Raw genomic sequence first — 26,290 nt, 5'->3', positions numbered from 1 at the left:
TTTCTTTAGCCTCTGCTTTTAAAACCAGGAGGTCTGAGAATGAGAGATGACAGACAAGCAAAAAGGGGGATATCCACCATGGAACACATAGGTACACTGTGCATGTATCAAACACTGGAGGGAATGTGTGTGTGCAAGAGTGATGATAGGAAAGGTGACTTTATCACACTCAATCCCCGCCCCCTCTCTCTATCAACTTAATCTAATTCTCTCTTACACACCAACTCCAAAGCGCCGACACAGCACAAAGAGAGAGGGAGTGATAGTGAAGGGATGGAGAGCAGGGCTGTTGGGGGGGTGGTCTATGGGACAGAGAGAGGGAGTGATAGAGAAGGGATGGGGAGCAGGGCTGTTGGGGGGGGTCTATGGGACAGAGAGGGGGAGTGATAAAGAAGGGATGGGGAGCAGGGCTGTTGGGGGGGTCAATGGGACAGAGAGAGGGAGTGATAGTGAAGGGATGGGGAGCAGGGCTGTTGGGGGGGGTCTATGGGACAGAGAGAGGGAGTGATAGAGAAGGGATGGGGAGCAGGGCTGTTGGGAGGGGTCTATGGGACAGAGAGAGGGAGTGATAGAGAAGGGATGGGGAGCAGGGCTGTTGGGGGGGAGTCTGGGACAGAGAGAGGGAGTGATAGAGAAGGGATGGGGAGCAGGGCTGTTGGGGGGGGGGTCTATGGGACAGAGAGAGGGAGTGATAGAGAAGGGATGGGGAGCAGGGCTGTTGGGGGGGTCTATGGGACAGAGAGAGGGAGTGATAGAGAAGGGATGGGGAGCAGGGCTGTTGGGGGGGTGGGGTCTATGGGACAGAGAGGGAAAGAAAGATAGAAAAAGAGTGAAAGCCTGAGAAAAATATTAATTATTTCTGTTTCCATAAATTATATTCATAGATATTCACAGATGATATATGAATTGGAAAGATAGGGTGAAATACTGAGATTTCTGGAATAAAATGAGGAATGGAGCTGAAACACAATTCTATGGACATGGAATATCAGTTAACAGACAGGGAATGCCGATAAACAGAGCAGTAATACCAGTAAATAATCTGACTCTAAATGAGTGCATAGAACGCAAACAGTAACACATTCAACTTCCTTTCAGATACTATTACACTTCATATTATATTACATATAGAGCATTCAGCCCATGCAGCTAAGACCGAATGAGGCATGGGGGGTAGAAAACAAAGGAGAACACAGATTCTATTTAAAGCATGTCTCCGTGACAACAAAAACCAGATTCAAAATACTTTTTTTTTCTTCATATCACAAGATCAAAGAAGACACTAAAATGTTCTATCCTGCTAAGTGCACGAGGCCCAGTCCCCACGACAGGAGCCAGGTTCTCTATGTATATCCGTCATCAATATCACCATGCACTACATATAGTTAGAGCCTTGTTTCAATACATTTTGCACAAAATAAAATCATTCGATATTTATTCATTTACATATTTCTGATGACATATATATACACTGCCCAAAAAAATAAAGGGAACACTTAAACAACACAATGTAACTCCAAGTCAATCACACTTCTGTGAAATCAAACTGTCCACTTAGGAAGCAACACTGATTGACATTACATTTCACATGCTGTTGTGCAAATGGAATAGACAACAGGTGGAAATTATAGGCAATTAGCAAGACACCCCCAATAAAGGAGTGGTTCTGGAGGTGGTGACCACAGACCACTTCTCAGTTCCTATGCTTCCTGGCTGATGTTTTGGTCACTTTTGAATGCTGGCGGTGCTTTCACTCTAGTGGTAGCATGAGATGGAGTCTACAGCCCACACAAGTGGCTCAGGTAGTGCAGCTCATCCAGGATGGCACATCAATGCGAGCTGTGGCAAGAAGTTTTGCTGTGTCTGTCAGCGTAGTGTCCAGAGCATGGAGGCGCTACCAGGAGACAGGCCAGTACATCAGGAGACGTGGAGGAGGCCGTAGGAGGGCAACAACCCAGCAGCAGGACCGCTACCTCCACCTTTGTGCAAGGAGGAGCACTGCCAGAGCCCTGCAAAATGACCTCCAGCAGGCCACAAATGTGCATGTGTCTGCTCAAACAGTCAGAAACAGACTCCATGAGGGTGGTATGAGGGCCCGACGTCCACAGGTGGGGGTTGTGCTTACAGCCCAGCACTGTGCAGGACGTTTGGCATTTGCCAGAGAACACCAAGATTGGCAAATTCGCCACTGGCGCCCTGTGCTCTTCACAGATGAAAGCAGGTTCACACTGAGCACATGTGACAGACGTGACAGAGACTGGAGACGCCATGGAGAATGTTCTGCTGCCTGCAACATCCTCCAGCATGACCGGTTTGGCGGTGGGTCAGTCATGGTGTGGGGTGGCATTTCTTTGGGGGGCCGCACAGCCCTCCATGCGCTCGCCAGAGGTAGCCTGACTGCCATTAGGTACCGAGATGAGATCCTCAGACCCCTTGTGAGACCATATGCTGGTGCGGTTGGCCCTGGGTTCCTCCTAATGCAAGACAATGCTAGACCTCATGTGGCTGGAGTGTGTCAGCAGTTCCTGCAAGAGGAAGGCATTGATGCTATGGACTGGCCCGCCCGTTCCCCAGACCTGAATCCAATTGAGCACATCTGGGACATCATGTCTCGCTCCATCCACCAACGCCACGTTGCACCACAGACTGTCCAGGAGTTGGCGGATGCTTTAGTCCAGGTCTGGCAGGAGATCCCTCAGGAAACCATCCGCCACCTCATCAGGAGCATGCCCAGGCGTTGTAGGGAGGTCATACAGGCACGTGGAGGCCACACACACTACTGAGCCTCATTTTGACTTGTTTTAAGGACATTACATCAAAGTTGGATCAGCCTGTATTGTGGTTTTACACTTTAATTTTGAGTGTGACTCCAAATCCAGACCTCCGTGGGTTGATACATTTGATTTCCATTGATCATTTTTGTGTGATTTTGTTGTCAGCACATTCAACTATGTAAAGAAATAAGTATTTAATAAGAAAATTTCATTCATTCAGATCTAGGCTGTGTTATTTTAGTGTTCCCTTTATTTTTTTGAGCAGTGTATATTTTTTGTATATATGTTTTACCTGAAAAACAAACCTGAAACTCTTGGGATATAATCCTGCAGAGAGGAGCTCAGGGTAGACTGAGCCCATCCTCCCTTCGCTAGCACTAAGAGCTGTTATGTCATCACCAAAAACAGCACAGCCGTCATCTGAGAGGAGCAGTGGGAGAGGAGTGCGTAGGAGAGATGGAGGGGGAGAGGAGAGTGCTTCAGAGCGAGGAAGATTACAGGTGTATATGAGGCCTCTGTTTAGCCCTCTTAGAGATGTGAGTGCTGTACTATGGGGGAGGGCCAACCAACCCACAGATACATGGACAGATAAATCAATGTGTTTCTCTATTCTGTACAAACGCTACGGGATCTCATCTGTGATTGGCTAAAAATGTGTAGGTGAAGAAGGATACCCTTGTCTGACTAATGGCAGCTATGGATGTTGATGTGCTGCACTCTACGAGGAAGGGATGGAGAGTGTGTGGCTTGGTTCCATTTTGGCTCCTAGCCCCTTGGCCTTCACTACCCCTGGGTGGCTATAAGTAATATGACCACGGCTCTTTCTAACCCAATATATTTACGTGGAGCTTCAGTCATACTGGTTTCACCTATCAAGTCCTTTAAGATCCATTGAAAATAAGAGTAGGAGCTAGGAGAAGGGTTTAGGGACCAATATGCAACGGGGCCTAGGTGTGAGGGGTTAAGGAGGGTTCAGGGTCAGTGAGGGATCAAAGAGTAGCTCCTTAGTTCTGCATCTGTTCGAAGAACTTGTAGGTGGGGTTCTCATAACCGTTCTGCTGCATCTTGGACAGGTGTCGCTCCTCTGGGGTCACTGCAGCATCCACCTGCAACACACACACCAGGTTAACACACAGGTACAGAATACACACGCATGCAAACACACACACTCTGTCTTACCTCGATGACTCCGTGATGGATGGAGGTGTACTGCTTCTTCCTCAGCATGATCAGAGTGATGACGATGACTGTCGCTATGATAACCCCACCCACCATCAGCCCAATGATGGCACCCTTGTTGGAGCCAACATCCTCAGCAAAGAACACCTGGTAATAATCAACACAACACCTGTCAACTGGATATGGTGAGTATTTGTTGAGTGTTTCTGCAGGTATAGACTGTGATGAGAACTGTGTTTACAAGTCTCCAATGCACAGATAAGCCATTATAGAAATGTTCCCGTTTCTATCATAAACATGTGAACTACTGAGCCAGTTTGTGATGTATACATGTACGAACCTGTACCAGTGTATAGGTACTGAATGTTTCCGTACCAATTTTTGATGATGCACTTCATAGCTGGCGCTTTGCTGCTCTCCTTTCTCCATCCGCACCTCAGGGAACTCCTCAGGCCTCAGAGCAGAGACTCAACACACACAGAGAGAGAGAGCATCATACACCATACAAACATACACACATAATCAAAGAGACAAACACAACAGAAACCGCAAACATACCCATACAGCATAAACACAATCATACACATACTATAGGAACACACACACACACTTACCAGGCCGAGTGGGCAGACCTCTATCTGGAACTGGACGAGCGTCAACAGGCTCAACTGTTTTAACAGAGGAAACACTCACTGACAAAAAGCTTTAGAGCATGACCAATTTAATAAATAATGCACAAAACAGCTGTTCTGTGTGTGTATTTCCGTGGTTTTCTAGGCTGTGTGTTAGGCTGGTTGTGTTAGTGTGTTGTGTTGTGTTAGTGTGTTACCATGGTTGTCGGTGTTGGGTTGGTTGAAACTCTCTGGGTGGATGAAGCCGAGTCTGTCCAGGCCCATGCCAGGGTCCAGAGGGGCAGAGCTGTAGGCCTGGTCAGGCATCAGGGCATCGTTCCCATAGCTCACCCTGACATCAGTCTGCAAACACAGGATACACATGACTGACTTTCAGTGTGTGTGTCAAGTAAACTTCAATAACAGTTATATTTTAGATTTTTTAAATTAAAATCACTTCCTGAATTGACTGCCTTCCATTTGAATTGGTCCCAGCCCTGGTGTGTGTGAGATAGGAGAGATTGTAACATTTTTATGAATGAGAGTGTGCATGCCTGTGTGTAAAACTCACCCTCTCATCACTCTGCAGAGATGAGACTTGCTGAGACAGCTCTGACTGAACCCTCTGCATCAGGATCGCTACACACACAGAGACAGAGACAGAAGGGGAAAATAGAAGGAAAAGGAGACAGAATGAACAAGCCAGAAAGGAAAAGGTATAGTAGGTACATTATCTCTGTAATAACACAATATAGTATTACACTGTGTATGGACTGAATAATAACATGAAACTGCAGTATATGGGTAAGAGTAGGGTGGACACTCACAAACTTGGTCTTGGATTTTGTTGGCCATGCTGGGCACTTTGAAGAGCAGCCCCAGAGATTGGTTCATCCTCTCGTCAATCGCAAGCAGGTGGGTCATCACCTGGAAGTCAGAAGTGCTGAGGTCAAAGGAGTTACACGGGACACAGAGTGAATGAATGGGCTGAATGTAGTGTAGTGTATTATAGTAGGTTGAAGGGTAAGCATAGGGGCTTATGGGTAGTGTAGTGTATTATAGTGGTTGGGGGGAGTGGGGGTACCTGGGGTCGGATCTGAGCAGCCTTCTTGGGGTCGACCATGCGGACGTGTTCGTAGTGTTTCAGGGTGTGTTGTCTGTCCTTCTGCTCTGCACGGACATACTTCTTCAAAAGGCCCAGCACCTGACGAGGCTAAGGGGGAGAGGGTGGGGGGAGGGGGAGAAGGGGATGGAGGAGAAGAAAGTGAAATGAGGGAGAGAGCAAGAGAGAAAGTGAGAGAAGCGGGACAGAGACAGAAAGAGAGAAATAAGAGGTATTGATGTGGACAACGTGTGTGGACAAGTGAGGATGTGTTTGATTATAGTGAGAATGACTGGTCAGTGGGTATCCACAGTGAGAGAATATGTACAGTATGTAATGAGTGAGTATCTGTGTACATTATACACGGTTAGGGATAGATATAGATATATATATATAGACAATATGTATATCTATATACAGTATCTATATATATATTATACACACACTACCGTTCAAAAGTTTAGGGTCACTTAGAAATGTCCTTGTTTTTGAAAGAAAAGCACAATTTTTGTCCATTAAAATAACATCAAATTGATCAGAAATACAGTATAGACATTGTTGATGTTGTAAATGACTATTGTAGCTGGAAACGGCTGAATTTTTGTGGAATATCTACATCGGTGTACAGAGACCCATTATCAGCAACCATCACTCCTGTGTTCCAATGGCATATTTTGCTAGCTAATCAAAGTTTATCATTTTAAAAGGCTAATTGATCATTAGACAACCCTTTTGCAATTATTTTAGCACAGCTGAAAATTGTTGTTCTGATTAAAGAAGCAATAAAACTGGCCTTCTTTAGACTAGTTGAGTATCTGGAGCATCAGCATTTGTCTGTTCGATTACAGGCTCAAAATGGCCAGAAACAAAGAACTTTCTTCTGAAACTTGTCTGTCTATTCTTGTTCTGAGAAATTAAGGCTATTCCATGCGAGAAATTGCCAAGAAACTGAAGATCTCGTACAACGCGGTGTACTACTCCCTTCACAGAACAGCTCAAACCAGAATAAAAAGAGTAGTGGGTGCACAAGTGAGCAAGAGGACAAGTACATTAGAGTGTCTAGTTTGATAAACAGACGTCTCACAAGTTCTCAACTGGCAGCTTCATTAACTAGTACCCGCAAAACACCAGTCTCAACGTCAACAGTGAAGAGGTGACTCCTGGATGCTGGCCTTCTAGGCAGAGTTCCTCTGTCCAGTGTCTATGTTCTTTAGCCCATCTTAATATTCAATTTTTATTGGCCAGTCTGAGATATGGCTTTTTCTTTGCATCCCAGAGTCGCCTCTTCACTGTTGACGTTGAGACTGGTGTTTTGCGGGTACTACTTAATGAAGTTGCCAGTTGAGGACTTGTGAGGTAAGGGCCTTCCCCAAACTGTTGCCACAAATTTGGAAGCATAGAATTGTCTAGAATGTCATTGAATTCTGTAGAGTTAAGATTACCCTTCACTGGAACTTAGGGGCCTAGCCCGAACCATGAAAAACAGGCCCAGACCATTATTCCTTCTCACCAAACTTTACAGTTGGTTCTCTGCTTTGTGTCAGGTAACATTCTCCTGGCATCCGCCAAACCCAGATTCATCCGTTAGACTGCCAGATGGTGAAGCGTGATTCATCACTCCAGAGAACGCGTTTCCACTGCTCCAGAGTCCAATGGAAGCAGGCTTTACACCACACTAGTCGACGCTTGGCATTGCGCATGGTGATCTTAGGCTTGTGTGCGGCTACTCTTATGGGCAGAAGCAGAAGCTCCAGACAAACAGTTATTGTGCTGAGATTGCTTCCAGAGGCAGTTTTGAACTCAGTAATGAGTGTTGCAACCGAGGACAGACCCATTTTACTCGCTTCAGCACTTGGTGGTCCTGTTCTGTGAGCTTGTGTGGCCTATCACTTCGTGGCTGAGCCGTTGTTGCACCTAGACGCTTCCACTTCACAAAAATGACACTTACAGTTGACCAGGGCAGCTCTAGCATGGCAGAAATTTGACGAACTGACTTGTTGGAAAGGTGGCATCCTATGACGGTGCCACGTTGAAAGGCACTGAGCTCTTCAGTACGGGCCATTCTACTACAAATGTTTGTCTACGGAGATTGCATAGTTGTGTGCTCGATTTTATACACCTGTCAGCAACAGGTGCTGGGACATTTTCAGCTTCCAGGAATTGTGTACAGATGCTGAAACATGAGGTGATGGCGACGGATGGCATGACAATGGATCTTGACACTATCTTGATAAAATCCAATTGTGTTCATTGTCTGTAGGTTATGCCTGTCCATACCATAACCCCATGGGACACTATTCACAACGTTGACATCAGCAAACAGCTCGCCCACACAACGCCATATACGTGGTCTGTGGATGTGAAGCTGGTTGGATGTACTGCCAAATTCTCTAAAACAACCTTGGAGGTGGCTTATGGTAGAGAAATTAACATTCAATTCTCTGGCAACAGCTCTGTTGGACATTTCTGCAGTCAGCATGCCAATTGCATGCTCCCTCAAAACTTGAGACATCTGTGGCATTATGCTGTGTGACAAAACTGCACATTTTTGAGAGGTATTTTTTTTGTCCCCAGCACAGGGTGCACCTGTGTAATGATCACGCTGTTTAATCAGCTTCTTACTATGCCACACCTGTCAGGTGGATGGATTATCTTGGCAAAGGAGAAATGATCACTAACAGGGATGAAACACAAGTTTGTGCACAAAATTTGAGAGAAATAATATTTTTGTTCGTATGGAACATTTCTGGGATGTTTTATTTCAGCTCATGAAACCAACACTTTACATGTTGAGTTTATATTTTTGTTCAGTATATACTGTATATACCCTGGGTGGGTTGGCCTGCAGGGCGCTAAGGTAGTTATCCAGGGCCATGCGACGGCAGCTGTTGAGCAGGGCCTCCACCCGGGCCATGTGGGTCTCAACCAGCTGCTGTCTCTCTCCTGCTGCCTCCTGCTCCAGGGCCTCCACCTTCTCCTGGAAGTGCTGCACACAAGAGCACACAGAAACATTAATACACACTAGTATACACACACACACATTACTGACACGCACATAGGCACGCATGTGTATTGATGTGTATACAGGGCTCATCTGTAAAAGAGACCTTGGTTTCAGTATGACTCCATGTCATAATTAAGGGTAAATAAAAACTATATACACTGCGCGTGCACACACAGCCCAGGTACCTGAATGACAGCCTTCTTGTCAGCGTGAGGGAGACTCTTGGCCTGTCTCTCTGCCGCCTCCCACTCTCTCATCACCTGGAGAGAGACATCAGAAAACACACCTTTCAGTTCACATCAGAGAAGGGATACTTCTCTCTCTCTCTCATATACACACATACGTACACCAGTGCTTTTGCCCCTAATATGACTTGGTGGGGTAACTGGGAATGTGTAACATTGTTCATTTGGAACCTTTGCATCATCACATCACAAACCCAAGGTCAGTTATCGTCACCCTGTGTGTGTGTGTTGATATGCTGTGTTATGGGCAGAATATAACTATTCTCGCTGTTAATGTGGTGACGTGACAAAACTGACTGACTGACTCTCTCTAGTTCAAACACACACACCTGGGACATCCTCTCGCGGTGCTTGGCCTCCAGACTCTCCTTGGCCTTCTGGAAGTCGGCGTGTTCGTTGTCGTCTCCGGTAGACTCCAAGTAATGGTCCACTGCGTCAGGGGGGGGAGGGGCCGTGGTGGGCACTGGGGGAGAGGGGAGGAGCGGTAGAGCGGAAAGTGGATGTCCACAAAAGGGTCCAGAGAGAGAAGTTAACTGTTAAACAGTGACATATCCTCCTCCCACAAGTCTGCATTATCTGCCACTGTAATATAAAACTGTACTAAGACGTTGGAGTCCTGTCTGGTGGCACAGATAGATTACAGCAGCTAAGTCTGTCAGCCAGCGAGTGACAGGTCATATATCTGTTTGCCTTGACGTGTGTGTGTGTGTTTGTGTGTGATGTGGGAGACTGGAGATAAGATAAGTGAATCAGGGCAGGCGCTGAGTCATCCTCTCCCGCTGAGGAATGTTGTGCTTAACTGGGCGGAAAGTACCAGAAAAGAGAGGGACAGGAAAACAGACTCAACCCACTGACCCACACTGATACAGTCATATGAAGAGAGACTGCTGTTGTTAGGTTAAGCCAGTTAGGACATGAACTCATTAACACACACACACACACACACACACACACACACACACACACACACACACACACACACACACACACACACACACACACACACACACACACACACACACACACACACACACACACGTCAGACCAGCATAAATCACTAGACATAAATATTGTCGCACACACACGAGACTCATAAGCTCCAGTGTTATTGAGCTGGTTAGTATGTGATGGAGTGAGTAAGAGAATTGTTGCGAAAGCAGTAAAAGGTTAAGTGAGGGAGGGAGTGTGATGGCTATTTTCCTGCTTAGATAGTTCCTCATTTCTCAGGTGTTTCTTAAAGTCTCTATCTCTTTTTTAAACCAGAATGACGTAATCGAAAGGTTAACCTCTGTCTGTACACCCACTAGATCAGACTATATTGATAGGAACCCTCTGCACTTCCCACAGTATTGAATAGCTGAGATGGACTCAGACCCTGGACTCAGACCCTGGACTCAGACCCTGGACTCAGACCCTGGACTCAGACCCTGGACTCAGACCCTGGACTCAGACCCTGGACTCAGACCCTGGACTCAGACCCTGGACTCAGACCCTGGACTCAGACCCTGGACTCAGACCCTGGACTCAGACCCTGGACTCAGGAAAATTAAAGACCAATAAAAGGTCTAAATGCAGTGTTTTTTTATTGACCATTTTCCTTCATTGACCAACGTGTTGCTTAATCTAGAACAGAAACATTTTCCCCTTTCAGAGCTGGTAGTACATAAGGGAAGAGGGATACCTAGTCAGTTGAACAACTGAATGCATTCAAGCAAAATGTGTCTTCCGCATTTAACCCAACCCCACTGAATCACTTATGCTCCAAGTGTCATAAGAGACATCAGACAGACAGGTAGACGGTGTCAGACAGACAGCCGGCTCAGAAAGGTAGACAGCAGGGTGGACAAGGCCCAAGGTAAGGGGCACAGAGGGCCGACTCAGCACATGCCCTACATACCTCAGAGAGACACACACACACTCTTAAACACACGACACGTGGTATGTACACATACACACAGAGCAAACACACACAAACACACACACTGCTTGGGTACATAACATGAACATAACATGTTCAAACGTACACACTCCATCTTATCCATCTCCACAAACCAACCAACAAGTATTTCTCTCTTTCCATCCATGGCGTGTTCTTACCTCTGACAACTTCCTCAACCGACTCAGTGGTGGTCGGGGTGGTAGTTGTCATGGCGATGTTGGAGGTGCGTTCACCACTGTCCCGTTTGTCAGTCACATCATCTTCATCCTCATCACCGTCACCGTCCTCGTCCCTATCGAAGGCATCCTCATCATCCTCAGTGGTGGCAGCCCCCTGATCCGCCTGGTGAAGCATGCTGTAGGGAGGGTGGGTGTTCGTGAGTGTGTGTAGTCTGGTTGTGAAGGTTATCTGTCAAAAGTGTTTAACCACTGGTTTATGAACTTGAGTAAGCATTTAAGATTATATATGTGTGCTTAATTGTCTGTGTGTTTGTGTTTGACTGTATGCACCCGTGCTTGTGCCTTTGTGTGTGTGTGTGTGTGTGTGTGTGTGTGTGTGTGTGTGTGTGTGTGTGTGTGTGTGTGTGTGTGTGTGTGTGTGTGTGTGTGTGTGTGTGTGTGTGTGTGTGCATATGTGCGCATGTGTGTATACCCGTTATCGGTGTATTCAGTCTCGGCTCCGCCCCACCACACGTCAGACTCAGTCAGCTCGACGCTCTCTGACTCGCGATGCGTGTCTGCCGGGCAACACACAAACTCCACCCCTCGGAAAAGGTCGATGCCACATGGCAACAGCATGCCGTAGTCATGGAGATTCATGGTGCGGTCTCCACAGGACTGATAATAATAGTAATTTGAAAGAATCTACACAGGTCTTTACACGCAATTGCATATCTCTAGACGGTTTCCTGGTCAGGTCACATGGTCAGGAAAAAACAATCATATGATGCAAAAAAGAACCTTCTTACAATTATAGCTCTGGTTGACTTCTTACAATTATAGCTCTGGGTGAAATAATTGAAGGAGGTAGGATAGGATGAGAGGATTCAGGCTTGCAGGAATGGATGGATGGAGACAAAAAATTGCTGAGTGACCACAGCACAGCACACACTCTCCCAGAATATTAGAGAGAAAGGAAAGAGAACACTAGATAGATAGAGAGAACACTAGATAGATAGAGAGAACACTAGATAGATGAGAGAACACTAGATAGATAGAGAGAACACTAGATAGATAGAGAGAACACTAGATAGATAGAGAGAACACTAGATAGATAGAGAGAACACTAGATAGATGAGAGAACACTAGATAGATGAGAGAACACTAGATAGATAAGAGAACACTAGATAGATGAGAGAACACTAGATAGATGAGAGAACACTAGATAGATAGAGAGAACACTAGATAGATGAGAGAACACTAGATAGTTAGAGAGAACACTAGATAGATGAGAGAACACTAGATAGATGAGAGAACACTAGATAGAGAGAACACTAGATAGATGAGAGAACACTAGATAGATACAGAGAACACTAGATAGATACAGAGAACACTAGATAGATACAGAGAACACTAGATAGATAGAGAGAACACTAGATAGATGAGAGAACACTAGATAGATGAGAGAACACTAGATAGATGAGAGAACACTAGATAGATAGAGAGAACACTAGATAGATGAGAACACTAGATAGATGAGAGAACACTAGATAGATGAGAGAACACTAGATAGATAGAGAGAACACTAGATAGATAGAGAGAACACTAGATAGATAGAGAGAACACTAGATAGATAGAGAGAACACTAGATAGATAGAGAGAACACTAGATAGATGAGAGAACACTAGATAGATGAGAGAACACTAGATAGATGAGAGAACACTAGATAGATGAGAGAACACTAGATAGATACAGAGAACACTAGATAGATGAGAGAACACTAGATAGATGAGAGAACACTAGATAGATAGAGAGAACACTAGATAGATAGAGAGAACACTAGATAGATAGAGAGAACACTAGATAGATGAGAGAACACTAGATAGATGAGAGAACACTAGATAGATGAGAGAACACTAGATAGATGAGAGAACACTAGATAGATAGAGAGAACACTAGATAGATGAGAGAACACTATATAGTTAGAGAGAACACTAGATAGATGAGAGAACACTAGATAGATAGAGAGAACACTAGATAGATGAGAGAACACTAGATAGATAGAGAGAACACTAGATAGATGGAGAGAGGAGTAGAGAATACGAGAGAGAGAGCGAGAGGAGGAGAGAATACTAGATAGATGGAGAGAGCAGAGAGGAGGAGAAAATAATAGAGAGAAAGATAGAGAGAGAGACAGAGAGAAACAGAGCAGAGGTCACGATCAGATGAGCTCCTGCATTTTTCAGCATCTTCTTTAAAAAAGATAGATTTAGAGTTAGATGAACTTGGATTTTTTGTCAGGAACACATACAGGATGCTACCCTCTACAACATAACCCTCACTTCAAATCAAAACTCAAAATCTACAACCTGATTTTGGACGGAATTACGGAATCACCTGAAAGGTTCCCAACTACCAAGGATTATTATTCTATACAGCAAATTCTCTGGAAAACAACAGAAACCTGAAAACACCACCCAACCTGGAACTGAGTGAGTAATGTTTAGTCTGAAACTGTATTCTATTTCCAAAAGCCAAGAAGAAAAATACATGACATTACTTTATAAGGACTGAATGCTAACATAATTCTGCCAGCTTGATACAGCTTCAACTAGCACTGACGTGTCAAGTGAGAGGTGTCAAAGCCCATTAGCCCAACAATGGCAGGAGAGTCGAATAGTCTACCCCAACCAAATGGAGAGGCCTTAGAAGCTGCCTCCCGCTGTTCAGAGGTAATTAAAATGCAGTACCCTGTGTATGTAAAGAATGATAAGGCAAGAAAAGATCACAAAATGAAGCTCCTTATGGAAAATCAAGAGACACTTTTTGCTGACTATTACAAAAATGGGAACATCAGCAACCTTATCTTCCACACAAACCATCCCCTGGCATGGCACAGTGCTATATTAACCAGACCATCCCCTGGCATGGCACAGTGCTATATTAACCAGACCATCCCCTGGCATGGCACAGTGCTATATTAACCAGACCATCCCCTGGCATGGCACAGTGCTGTATTAGCACACTACCCCTCTGTTAAGAGAGGGAGTGTTTACGAGGGGTGGAAACTCAGGATACTTGACAACGAGGACTCAGAGTCAGCTAATATAAGTCTCTATAAGTCTGAAACAGTATTTGTACAGGGCAACCCCAAACAGTTTCAGCTGGACTTTCACCTAATCAAAGAATTAGCCCAGCAGGAGAAGCTCTCCCTTGATAAAGATACCCCCACCCCAAGCGGGTCAGACCAGACCTCTTCATCATATAACCCCACAGACGAGCAACCCTCAGCAGACAGTCAACCTCCCAGCACAGAGTACTTCTCCCTCATTGAAATGAAGGATAAATTCACCCAGCTGGAGGTAAGGCAGGTGGAGCTAGAACAGCAGGTGATTACACTCCAGTCAGCACAGACCCAGACAACAGTCCAGCACAACAACACCCCCTTAACCAGATCCGGAGTGCTGGAGGTGGAGAGAGACATATCTGCACTCTGGACAGTGGTGAGACAACTTCAACAGGAGAAAGAGCAGGAGCAGGAGCAGAACAGAGCACTAGAGGAGAGGAGCAGACTGCTGGAGGAAAGGGTGAGGGGGATGGAGGAGAGGATCAGACTGCTGGAGGAGAGGTTGAGGGGGACGGCGTGTGACAGAGAACAACCCACTAGAGAGGAGGCCACCCCCACAGAGAAGCCAGCAGAACAGCCCACCTCAGCACCCGACAAAAGTCTCGACACCACAGCAGAACAGTCCACACCAGACCCTGACCATAGAGTCGACATGACAGCAGAACAGACAAAAGAAAAACCCCAAGCCTAGCAGCTCTCACCCCCTCTGAGCACCACCCCTGTCAGCCACCCTGATAGCCCTCCTGACAACCCCCCCACGCCCTCTGAGGACAAACACAAGACACAGATTGTTCTCCTGATGGACTCAAATGGGAAATATATAGAAGAAAAAAAACTTTTTCCCAAACACAGTGTGTCTAAACTCTGATGTCCAAACACCCAGCGCGCCCTAGACCTTCTGTCTGAGGACAAACTAGGCTCACCTAGCCACATAATAATACACACAGGCACAAACGACCTGAGAGCACAGCAGGAAAGGGTGGCCACAGCACTGAAGGGAGTGATTGAAAAAGCTTCTTCTACATTCCCCAATGCACAAGTGGTTATCTCCACCCTGCTACCACGAAAAGACTTACACCCTGCTACAATACAGCGGGTAAACGCAAGCATTTCCCGTGACTGTGCCTCAAAACCAAATGTTTTCCTGGCCCACCACTCCACCCTGGACTTGAACAGCCTCTATGACCAGGTCCACCTCTACAAGGCAGCAGTGCCCACCTTTGCCCGGACTCTAAAGGACATCGCTCTCAAACGCAGCCCCAACACTTCACACAGGAGCAACAGATCAATAGACACCCCACCCAGACCAGCGAGACACCCTCCAAGACCTGCAGGACCCCCCCCCTGGACCTACACATAGAGGACCCACGCCAAGAGGACTTACATCCAGACCACAGCACCCCCAGACACATCCACACCCCCACCCCAACCAATCAACACCCCCCTACATCAACCATGCCCACATCCCATTTAGGCCCCCTCAGATCAGACCTATGCCACTCCTGCCCACCCCATGCACCCCACCCCCGCAAAGAGGGCATCAACATGGAAGTCACACATACGTCCAGGTAGTGAGCGGGCAAACAGGCCCAACCCCCACTCTTACACTCGCCCAAGCCAACGGCATGTACCAGATGCTCAGCAGGCTCTGCTCACACTTACTGGCCTGAGGCCAAACCACGACCAACAACATTGGACACTTTATGGAACAAAAAGCCTTCACTATATCATCCTGGAATATCCAAGGCCTGAGGTCATCTGCCTTTGGCCTAAAGAGCAGGAACCCGGACTTCACCAAAGAAATCGGTAATACAGACATTGTCATCCTGCAAGAAACATGGTATAGAGGAGACGGACTCACTGGTTGCCCTCTAGGTTACAGAGAGCTGGTAGTCCCATCCACCAAACTACCAGGTGTGAAACAGGGAAGAGACTCAGGGGGTATGCTAATTTGGTATAGAGCAGACCCAACTCACTCCATTAAATTAATCAAAACAGGAATATTTTACATTTGGCTAGAAATTCAAAAGGAAATTATCTTAACAGAGAAAAATGTCCTCCTGTGTGCTACCTATATCCCCCCACTAGAATCCCCATACTTTAATGAAGACAGCTTCTCCATCCTGGAGGGGGAAATCAATAATTTCCAGGCCCAGGGACATGTATTAGTCTGTGGCGACCTAAATGCCAAAACTGGACAAGAACCTGACACCCTCAGCACACAGGGGGACAAACACCTGCCTGCAGGTGACAGCATTCCCTCCCCCATATGCCCCCCTAGGCACAACTATGACAACATAACCAACAAAAACGGGTCACAACTCCTGCAGCTCTGTCGCACGCTGGGTATGTACATAGTCAATGGTAGGCTTCGAGGGGACTCCTATGGTAGGTACACCTATAGCTCATCTCTTGGCAGTAGCACTGTAGACTACTTTATCACTGACCTCAACCCAGAGTCTCTCAGAGCGTTCACTGTCAGCCCACTGACACCCCTATCAGACCACAGCAAAATCACAGTCTACTTGAACAGAGCAATACTCAATCATGAGGCATCAAAGCCAAAGGAACTGAGTAACATTAAGAAATGCTATAGATGGAAGGAATGCAGTTTGGAAACCTACCAAAAAACAATTAGGCAACAACAAATCCAATCCCTTTTAGACAATTTCCTGGGTAAAACGTTCCACTGCAATAGTGAAGGTGTAAACTTGGCAGTAGAAAATCTTAACAGTATATTTGACCTCTCAGCTTCCCTATCAAATCTAAAAATCTCAAATAGAAAACCGAAGAAAATGAACAACAATGACAAATGGTTTGATGAAGAATGCAAAAATCTAAGAAAGAAATTGAGAAACCTGTCCAACCAAAAACATAGAGACCCGGAAAACCTGAGTCTACGCCTTCACTATGGTGAATCACTAAAACAATACAGAAATACACTACGGAAAAAGAAGGAACAGCACGTCAGAAATCAGCTCAATGTAATTGAAGAATCCATAGACTCTAACCAATTCTGGGAAAATTGGAAAACACTAAACAAACAACAACACGAAGAATTATCTATCCAAAATGGAGATGTATGGGTAAACCACTTCTCCAATCTTTTTGGCTCTATAACAAAGAATAAAGAGCAAAAACATATACATGATCAAATACAAATCCTAGAATCAACTATTAAAGACTACCAGAACCCACTGGATTCTCCAATTACATTGAATGAGTTACAGGACAAAATAAAAACCCTCCAACCCAAAAAGGCCTGTGGTGTTGATGGTATCCTTAATGAAATGATCAAATATACAGACAACACATTCCAATTGGCTATACTAAAACTCTTTAACATCGTCCTTAGCTCTGGCATCTTCCCCAATATTTGGAACCAAGGACTGATCACCCCAATCCACAAAAGTGGAGACAAATTTGACCCCAATAACTACCGTGGAATATGCGTCAACAGTAACCTTGGGAAAATACTCTGCATTATCATTAACAGCAGACTCGTACATTTCCTCAATGAAAACAATGTACTGAGCAAATGTCAAATTGGCTTTTTACCAAATTACCGTACAACAGACCATGTATTCACCCTACACACCCTAATTGACAACCAAACAAACCAAAACAAAGGCAAAGTCTTCTCATGCTTTGTTGATTTCAAAAAAGCCTTCGACTCAATTTGGCATGAGGGTCTGCTTTTCAAATTGATGGAAAGTGGTGTTGGGGGTAAAACATACGACATTATAAAATCCATGTACACAAACAACAAGTGTGCGGTTAAAATTGGCAAAAAACACACACATTTCTTCACACAGGGTCGTGGGGTGAGACAGGGATGCAGCTTAAGCCCCACCCTCTTCAACATATATATCAACGAATTGGCGCGGGCACTAGAACAGTCTGCAGCACCCGGCCTCACCCTACTAGAATCCGAAGTCAAATGTCTACTGTTTGCTGATGATCTGGTGCTTCTGTCACCAACCATGGAGGGCCTACAGCAGCACCTAGATCTTCTGCACAGATTCTGTCAGACCTGGGCCCTGACAGTAAATCTCAGTAAGACCAAAATAATGGTGTTCCAAAAAAGGTCCAGTCGCCAAGACCACAAATTCCATCTAGACACTGTTGCGCTAGAGCACACAAAAAACTATACATACCTCGGCCTAAACATCAGCGCCACAGGTAACTTCCACAAAGCTGTGAACGATCTGGGAGACAAGGCAAGAAGGGCATTCTATGCCATCAAAAGGAACATAAATTTCAACATACCAATTAGGATCTGGCTAAAAATACTTGAATCAGTCATAGAGCCCATCGCCCTTTATGGTTGTGAGGTCTGGGGTCCGCTCACCAACCAAGACTTCACAAAATGGGACAAATACCAAATTGAGACTCTGCATGCAGAACTCTGCAAAAATATCCTCTGTGTACAACGTAGAACACCAAATAATGCATGCAGAGCAAAATTAGGCCGATACCCACTAATTATCAAAATCCAGAAAAGAGCCGTTAAATTCTACAACCACCTAAAAGGAAGTGATTCCCAAACCTTCCATAACAAAGCCATCACCTACAGAGAGATGAACCTGGAGAAGAGTCCCCTAAGCAAGCTGGTCCTAGGGCTCCGTTCACAAACACAAACACACCCCACAGAGCCCCAGGACAACAGCACAATTAGACCCAACCAAATCATGAGAAAACAAAAAGATAATTACTTGACACATTGGAAAGAATTAACAAAAAAACAGAGCAAACTAGAATGCTATTTGGCCCTAAACAGAGAGTACACAGTGGCAGAATACCTGACCACTGTGACTGACCCAAACTTAAGGAAAGCTTTGACTATGTACAGACTCAGTGAGCATAGCCTTGCTATTGAGAAAGTCCGCCGTAGGGAGACATGGCTCTCAAGAGAAGACAGGCTATGTGCACACTGCCCACAAAATGAGGTGGAAACTGAGCTGCACTTCCTAACCTCCTGCCCAATGTATGACCATATTAGAGAGACATATTTCCCTCAGATTACACAGATCCACAAAGAATTCGAAAACAAATCCAATTTTGATAAACTCCCATATCTACTGGGTGAAATTCCACAGTGTGCCATCACAGCAGCAAGATTTGTGACCTGTTGCCACAAGAAAAGGGCAACCAGTGAAGAACAAACACCATTGTAAATACAACCCATATTTATGCTTATTTATTTTCCCTTGTGTACTTTAACCATTTGTACATTGTTACAACACTGTATCTATATAATATGACATTTGTAATGTCTTTATTGTTTTGAAACTTCTGTATGTGTAATTTTTATTGTTTATTTCACTTTTGTATATTATCTACCTCACTTGCTTTGGCAATGTTAACACATGTTTCCCATGCCAATAAAGCCCCTTGAATTGAATTGAATTGATAGAGAGAGAGAGAGAGATAAAGGGATACAAGGATAAAGAAAGATATTAAATGAGAAGGCACGGAAAGAGTACAAAGAGAAGCTCCTCATGGACAATCCAGAGACACTTTTTGCTGACTGCTACAAAAATGGAAACGTAAGCAACCTAATCTTCAACACAGACCATCCCTGGGGATGGCACACAGTGATAACAGCACACTACCCCACTTTTAAGAGAGAGGGTATTGGTGGAGAGAGGAAAATCAGAATACTGGAAAACAAGGACCCTGAGACTGAGACCTTCTGTCAACCTGTACAAGAATGGAACGGTGGTGGTGCAGTGCAACTTCATACATTTCCAAAAGGACTTCCACAGAATCAAAGCGAGAGCACGGCAGGAGAAGCTTTCTCTTGGTGATGACTCATCCACCCCAAGCGAGTCTGATCACACCTCTTCAAACTGTCCTGCAGGCGAGGATAGTCGCCCCCCCTGCACTGAACACACCTAGGTCCTACAACTGCACTGCTCATCCATCATTGATAGGATAAATTCACTGAGCTGGAGAGAGACATGGTGGAGCTCAGAGAGCTCCACACTTCAGACAGCACAGACACACAAAACAGACCAGCACGACACCTACCCCCCTACAGTACCCAGAGAGCTGAAGGTGGAGATGGCTGCCTGAGAGAGCTGGCTACACTCCGGTCTGAGGTGAGAGAACTTGAGGAGGAGAGAGAGGAACACACAGCCCAGCTAACAGCACTACAGGAGGAGGTGAGAAAGCTGAGGTGCGACAATGAACCACTCATGAGAGAGCTAGCCACCCCCCTAGAGAAGCCAACAGAACAGCCCACTTCAGACCTTGATCACAGCCTTAAGAACCAGTGTATCTTTCATTTGCCATACTACAAGTATTTTTATGTAAAGTTTATGATGAGTTCTTTGGTCAGATTAGGTGAGTGTCCAAAATATCTCCGGAGATTCTGGTGAATCGTTGCTACTTATTCATTTAAAAAATCGGAAATGATGGCTGGATTCACAAGATGTTTATCTTTCATTTGCTGTATTGGACTTGTGATTTCATGAAAATTATATTATATGATATCCCTGTCCCGTTAGGCTAGGCTATGCTAGTCAGCTTTTTTGATGATGAGGATCCCGGATCCGGGAGGGTGATGAAGTAGAGGTTTTAACAGCAGGCCCCGTTCACCCACAGGATAGCTCTCCTCACAATACCCCCACACCCACTGAGGACACAGAAAAGCCACATCATAATACACACAGGTACAAATGACCTGACAGCCCAGCAGGAAAGGGTGGCCACAGCATTGAAAAAGCCTCTTTCACTTTCCACAACACACATGTGGTTACCTCTACCTTGCTACCACGAAAACTTGGTTTTCACCCTGCCGGGACTGTGCCTCAAAACCAAATGTTTACCTGGCCCACCACTCCGACTTGGACAGCATTTACAACCAGGTCAACCTCTACAAGGCAGCAGTCCCCACCTTTGCCAGGACCCTGAAGGACATCACCCTCAACCGCAGCCCCAGCACCTCACACAGGAGCAACAGAGAAATAGACACCCTGCCCAGACCAGTGAGACACCCTCCCAGAACTGCGAGAACCCCCCGGAGGACCTGCACCAAGAGGATCCACACCAAGAGGACCTACACACAGACCACAGCACCACATCCCCATCCCAACCAGTCAACCACTATCCACACCCAATATAGGCCCCCCCAGATCACTCTTATGCCCCTTCTGCCCCCCCCACCCCACCCCTGCAGCAAGGACCTCAACATGACAGCTGCACATATGCCCAGGCTGTGAGCAGAGCAACAGGCCCAACCCCCACTAATAACCCGCCCAAGCACCATCCTACGACCTAAGAGGTATGTATCAGATGCTCAACATGCTCTGCTCACACCTACTGTAATGGTCCGAGCCTAAATCACACGAAAACACTAGACACTATGGAACACAAAGCTTGTACTATCTCAACCTGGAATATACAAGGTCTAAGGTCATCTGACTTTGGCCAATGTCTGGAAATACAGACATTGTCATCCTACAAGAAACATGGTATTGAGGAGACGGACCCACTGGTTTCCTGCTAGGTTACAGAGAGCTGGTAGTCCAATCCATCAAACTACCACGTGTGAAACAGGGAAGAGACTCAGGGGATATGCTAATTTGGTATAGAGCAGACCTAACCCACTCTATTAAATGAGTCAAAAAGGGAACATTTTACATTTGGCTAGAAATTCAAAAGGAAATTATCTTAACAGAGAAAAATGTCCTTCTGTGTGCTACCTATACCCCTCCCAATAGAATCCCCATACTTTAACGATGACAGCTTCTCCATCCTAGAGGGGGAGATCAACCATTTCCAGGCCCAGGGACATGTACTAGTCTGTGGCGACCTAAATGCCAGAACAGGACAAGAACCTGACACTCTTAGCACACAGGGGAGCAGACACCTACCTGGAGGTAACAGCATTCCTTCCCAAATATGCCCCCCTACACACAACTATGACAAAACAACCAACAAAAACGGGTCACAACTCCTGCAGCTATGTCGAACACTGGGTCTATACATAGTCAATGGTAGGTTTCGAGGGGACTCTTACGGTAGGTACACCTACAGGTCATCCCTTGGCAGTAGTACTGTAGATTACTTTATCACTGACCTCAACACAGTCTCTCAGAGCATTCACAGTCAGTCCAGATCACAGCAAAATCACAGTCTACTTGAACAGAGCAATATTCAATCATGAGGCATCAAAGCCAAAGAAACTGCATAATATTAAGAAATGCTATAGATGGAAGGAATGTAGTGTAGAAACCTACCAAAAAACTATTAGGCAACAACAAATTAAATCCCCTTTAGACAACTTTCTGGAAAAAACGTGAAGGTGTAAACTCCGCAGTAGAAAACCTAAACAGTATATTTGATGTCTCAGCTCTCCTATGAAATCAAAACATGTAAATCAGACAACCTAAGAAAATGAACAACAATGACAAATGGTTTGTTGAAGAATGCAAAAACCTAAGAAAGAAATTTAGAAACCTATCAACCATAAACATGGAGACCCAGAAAACCTGAGCCTACGCCTTCACTATGGTGAATCACTAAAACAATATAGAAATACACTGCGGAAAAAGGAGACAGCACATCAGAAATCTGCTCAATGTAATTGAAGAATCCATAGAATCTAACCACTTCTGGGAAAAAATGGAACACACTAAACAAAGAACAACCTATCCAAAACGGAGACGGATAAACCACTTCTCCAATCTTGTTGCCTCTATAACAAATAACAAACAGCAAAAACATACATGATCAAATTCAAATAAAAAAATTAACTATTAAAGACTACCAAAACCCACTGGATTCTCCAATTACATTGTATTTTGTCCAGTAGTTCATTCAAACACTCCAACCCAAAAAGGCCTGTAGTGTTGATGGTATCCTAAATGAAATGATAAACTATACAGACCACAAATTCCAATTGACATCTTCCCCAATATTTGGAACCAAGGACTGATCACCCCAATCCACAAAAGTAGAGACAAATTTGACCCCAATAACTACCGTTGGATATTCGTCAACAGCAACATTGGGAAAATCCTCCACATTATCATTAACAGCAGACCCATACATTTCCTCAGTGAAAACAATGTACTGAGCAAATGTCAAATTGGCTTTTTACTAAATTACCATACGACAGACCACGCATGTGACCCGTTTAAGGAAACTAGGTGCATGTCGCAGGTCACTACTTCACAGCAGAGCCTTTTGTTTTTTTATCAAATGTGTTTTTTGGCAGAAATACCTTCTCGATCATGTGAACTTCATGTGCCTTAATAACAAAATTGTAAGCCATCTGTAAATACAAATACAATTGTTAAATTCGAAGCCTAGTTGGTTTAGCCACAGAAAAAGTCAGCAACCTTCCCATTAACCATGCTTGGCTAAGATAATGAGTGGGCTGGACATGCCGAGAGATTAGTTTGGATTGGTCTGCCATATAGCACACTTCTGTCTATTTGAGCTGGTCAGTATGTCTAGGTAATCCTGTCTAACACAGTTTATTTTTTAAATGTATCGCGTAGTAAAACTGCATAAACTTAATATCAAGTTAAAGTATACTGTTAACTAGCTAACGTTAGCTGGCTGGCTCGCTAGCTAACGTTATGTGTATGCTCTCCACTTTCTGGAAGACCGAGTTTTGAAATCAGTGGAATTAGAGTATGATAGCGAAGGAGATGGAGAAAACACCTGTCTCTGGATTACATCTTCAAACTAAGGGCAAACATGGCATCTGACAGGAGACGTGTCCAACCATGATATATACAGGTAAGATAGTCTAGCTTGCTACATTTTCAGATATGACATGTTTCTAATTTTGATAGAAAGTGGTTTCATTACAAGTTAATGTACTGTTTGCTAGCTAACGTTAGCTGGCTGGCCCACTAGCTAACGTTATGTGTATGATCTTAGTCTTCGTTTATCAGACATATTTGCTTGACTAGTTATAGCCTAATGTTGGCTAGCTAACATTGAACCTGATTGGTTAGCTACCTGCAGATTCATGCAGGGTAGTAACGTCATGAGTTAGGATTATGGTTCATTGTTTACATTCATTGTTTTGTTTTAACAAAATACTTATCTTAGAGTGCCAGAACACCCATTGAATATGGCCGGTGTCAGTAAACGTTGGCAAAAAAGCGTCATTAAATTGTTGCCAGCAGCACAGTTACAGTCACCAACGCTCTGGATAACATGAAAACAGCCTAACCAGCTCTACTAGGGTGAGAAAATGGTCAGAGTGGGGTGTTCTCTCATTATGTGTCTGGAAGTAGCTAGCAAGCTGGCCAATGTTAGCCAGTTAGCTTGGGTGCTTGACTGCTGTTGTGGTCAGAACCAGCTCTGCTAGGGCGAGTAATGTGCAGTGAGCTGTTATCGCTCACTTAGATGTCTGGAAGTGGTTAGCAAGTTAGCCTGGGTGCTTACCTGCTGTTAGTACAGAACGCTCGGATCAACCCTTAAAGAAATGGGTGGGGCTAAAGCTTAAGAGGGTGTGAACAATGCTGAATGGGTGTAGACAAAGAAGGGCTCTCCAATAGTAGTACCAAAACATTCAAAGGCCATTTTCTCAAAAGTGAGTTTACAACTTGATCTACTTTCAAAGCAAAATTACTTTCCTATTGTTCCTCAACTGTAGTGTATGATATACAATTTTGTAGCTCTGAGTCTCTACTACATAAGACCGATTTGTGCTGGTCGATCACATATTCACCCTGTAAACTAACTGACAGTCAAACAGTCTTCTCATGCTTTGTTGATTTCAAAAAAGCTTGAGACTGTATTTGGCATGAGGGTCTGTTATACAAATTGATGGTAAGGTGTTATAAAATCCATGTACACAAATAATAAGTGTGCGGTTAAAATTAGCAAAAACAAACACACATTCCTTTCCACACGGCCGTGGGGTGAGACAGGGATGCAGCTTAAGCCCCACCCTCTTCAACATATATATCAACGAATTGGCAAGGGCACTAGAACAGTCTGCAGCACCCGGCCTCACCCTACTAGAATCTGAAGTCAAATGTCTACTGTTTGCTGATAATCTGGTGCTTCTGTCCCCAACCAAGGAGGGCCTACAGCAGCACCTACATCTTCTGCACAGATTCTGTCAGACCTGGGCCTTGACAGTAAATCTCAGTAAGACAAAAATAATGGTGTTCCAAAAGTCCAGTTGCCAGGACCACAAATGCAAATTCCATCTAGACACCATTGCCCTAGAGCACACAAACAACTATAAATACCTTGGCCTAAACATCAGCGCTACAGGTAACTTCCACAAAGCTGTGAACAATCTGAGAGAGAAGGCAAGAGGGGCCTTCTACGCCATCAAAAGGATCTAGCTAAAAATACTTGAATCGGTTATGATTGTGAGGTCTGGGGTCCACTCACTAACCAAAAATGTACACAAAAAATGGGACAAACACCAAATTGAGACTCTGCATTCAGAATTCTGCAAAAATATCCTCATGTACAATGTAAAAGACCAAATAATACATGCAGAGCAGAATTAGGCTGATACCCGCTAATTATCCAAATCCAAGCTGTTAAATTCTACAACCACCTAAAAGGAAGCGATTCCCAAACCTTCCACAACAAAGCCTTCATCTATAGAGAGATGAACCTGGAGAAGAGTCCCCTAAGCAAGCTGGTCCTGGGGCTCTGTCAAAAAACACAAACAGACCCCACAGAGCCCCAGGAAAGCAACACAATTAGACCCAACCAAATCATGAGAAAACAAAAAGATAATTACTTGACACATTGGAAAGAATTAACAAAAAATCTGAGCAAACTAGAATGGTATTTGGCCCTAAACAGAGGGTACACAGTAGCAGAAAACCTGACCACTGTGACTGACCCAAAATGAATGAATGCGTTAACTATGTACAGACTCAGTGAGCACAGCCTTGCCATTGAGAAAGGCTGCCATAGGCAGATCTGGCTCTCAAAGGAAGACAGGCTATCTGCACACTGCCCACAAAATGAGGTGGAAACTGAGCTGCATTTCCTAACCTCCTACCAAATGTATGACCCTATTAGAGACATATTTCCCCCAGATTACACAGACTTGTTGCAACAAGAAAAAGGCAACCAGTGAAGAACAAACACCATTGTAAATACAACACATATTTATGTTGATTTATTTTCCCTTTGTACTTGAACTATT

The 26,290-nt window shown here is 44.7% G+C and overlaps 1 protein-coding gene across 1 annotated transcript in view; it reads right to left on the bottom strand.

The window, feature by feature from the left end:
* Positions 1-2,972: 2,972 nt before the first annotated feature.
* The window catches only part of LOC120064178 (amyloid-beta A4 protein-like), a 32,569-nt gene continuing 9,251 nt past the window's right edge, over positions 2,973-26,290 (bottom strand). Inside the window, exons 5-17 of the mRNA XM_039014565.1 lie at positions 11,506-11,690; positions 11,013-11,209; positions 9,245-9,378; positions 8,856-8,930; positions 8,494-8,652; positions 5,649-5,777; positions 5,392-5,491; positions 5,136-5,203; positions 4,783-4,927; positions 4,568-4,621; positions 4,329-4,420; positions 3,954-4,100; positions 2,973-3,880 (exon numbers count right to left, since the gene is read on the bottom strand). Coding sequence (XP_038870493.1) covers positions 3,779-3,880; positions 3,954-4,100; positions 4,329-4,420; positions 4,568-4,621; positions 4,783-4,927; positions 5,136-5,203; positions 5,392-5,491; positions 5,649-5,777; positions 8,494-8,652; positions 8,856-8,930; positions 9,245-9,378; positions 11,013-11,209; positions 11,506-11,690 — 1,587 coding nt within the window. The 3' untranslated portion in view covers positions 2,973-3,778. The remainder of the gene's footprint in view (positions 3,881-3,953; positions 4,101-4,328; positions 4,421-4,567; positions 4,622-4,782; positions 4,928-5,135; positions 5,204-5,391; positions 5,492-5,648; positions 5,778-8,493; positions 8,653-8,855; positions 8,931-9,244; positions 9,379-11,012; positions 11,210-11,505; positions 11,691-26,290) is intronic.

Source organism: Salvelinus namaycush, chromosome 19 (genome assembly GCF_016432855.1).
Source record: "Salvelinus namaycush isolate Seneca chromosome 19, SaNama_1.0, whole genome shotgun sequence".
NCBI classification, from domain to species: Eukaryota; Metazoa; Chordata; class Actinopteri; order Salmoniformes; family Salmonidae; genus Salvelinus; species Salvelinus namaycush.
This window is presented reverse-complemented; position numbering and strand designations above follow the sequence as displayed.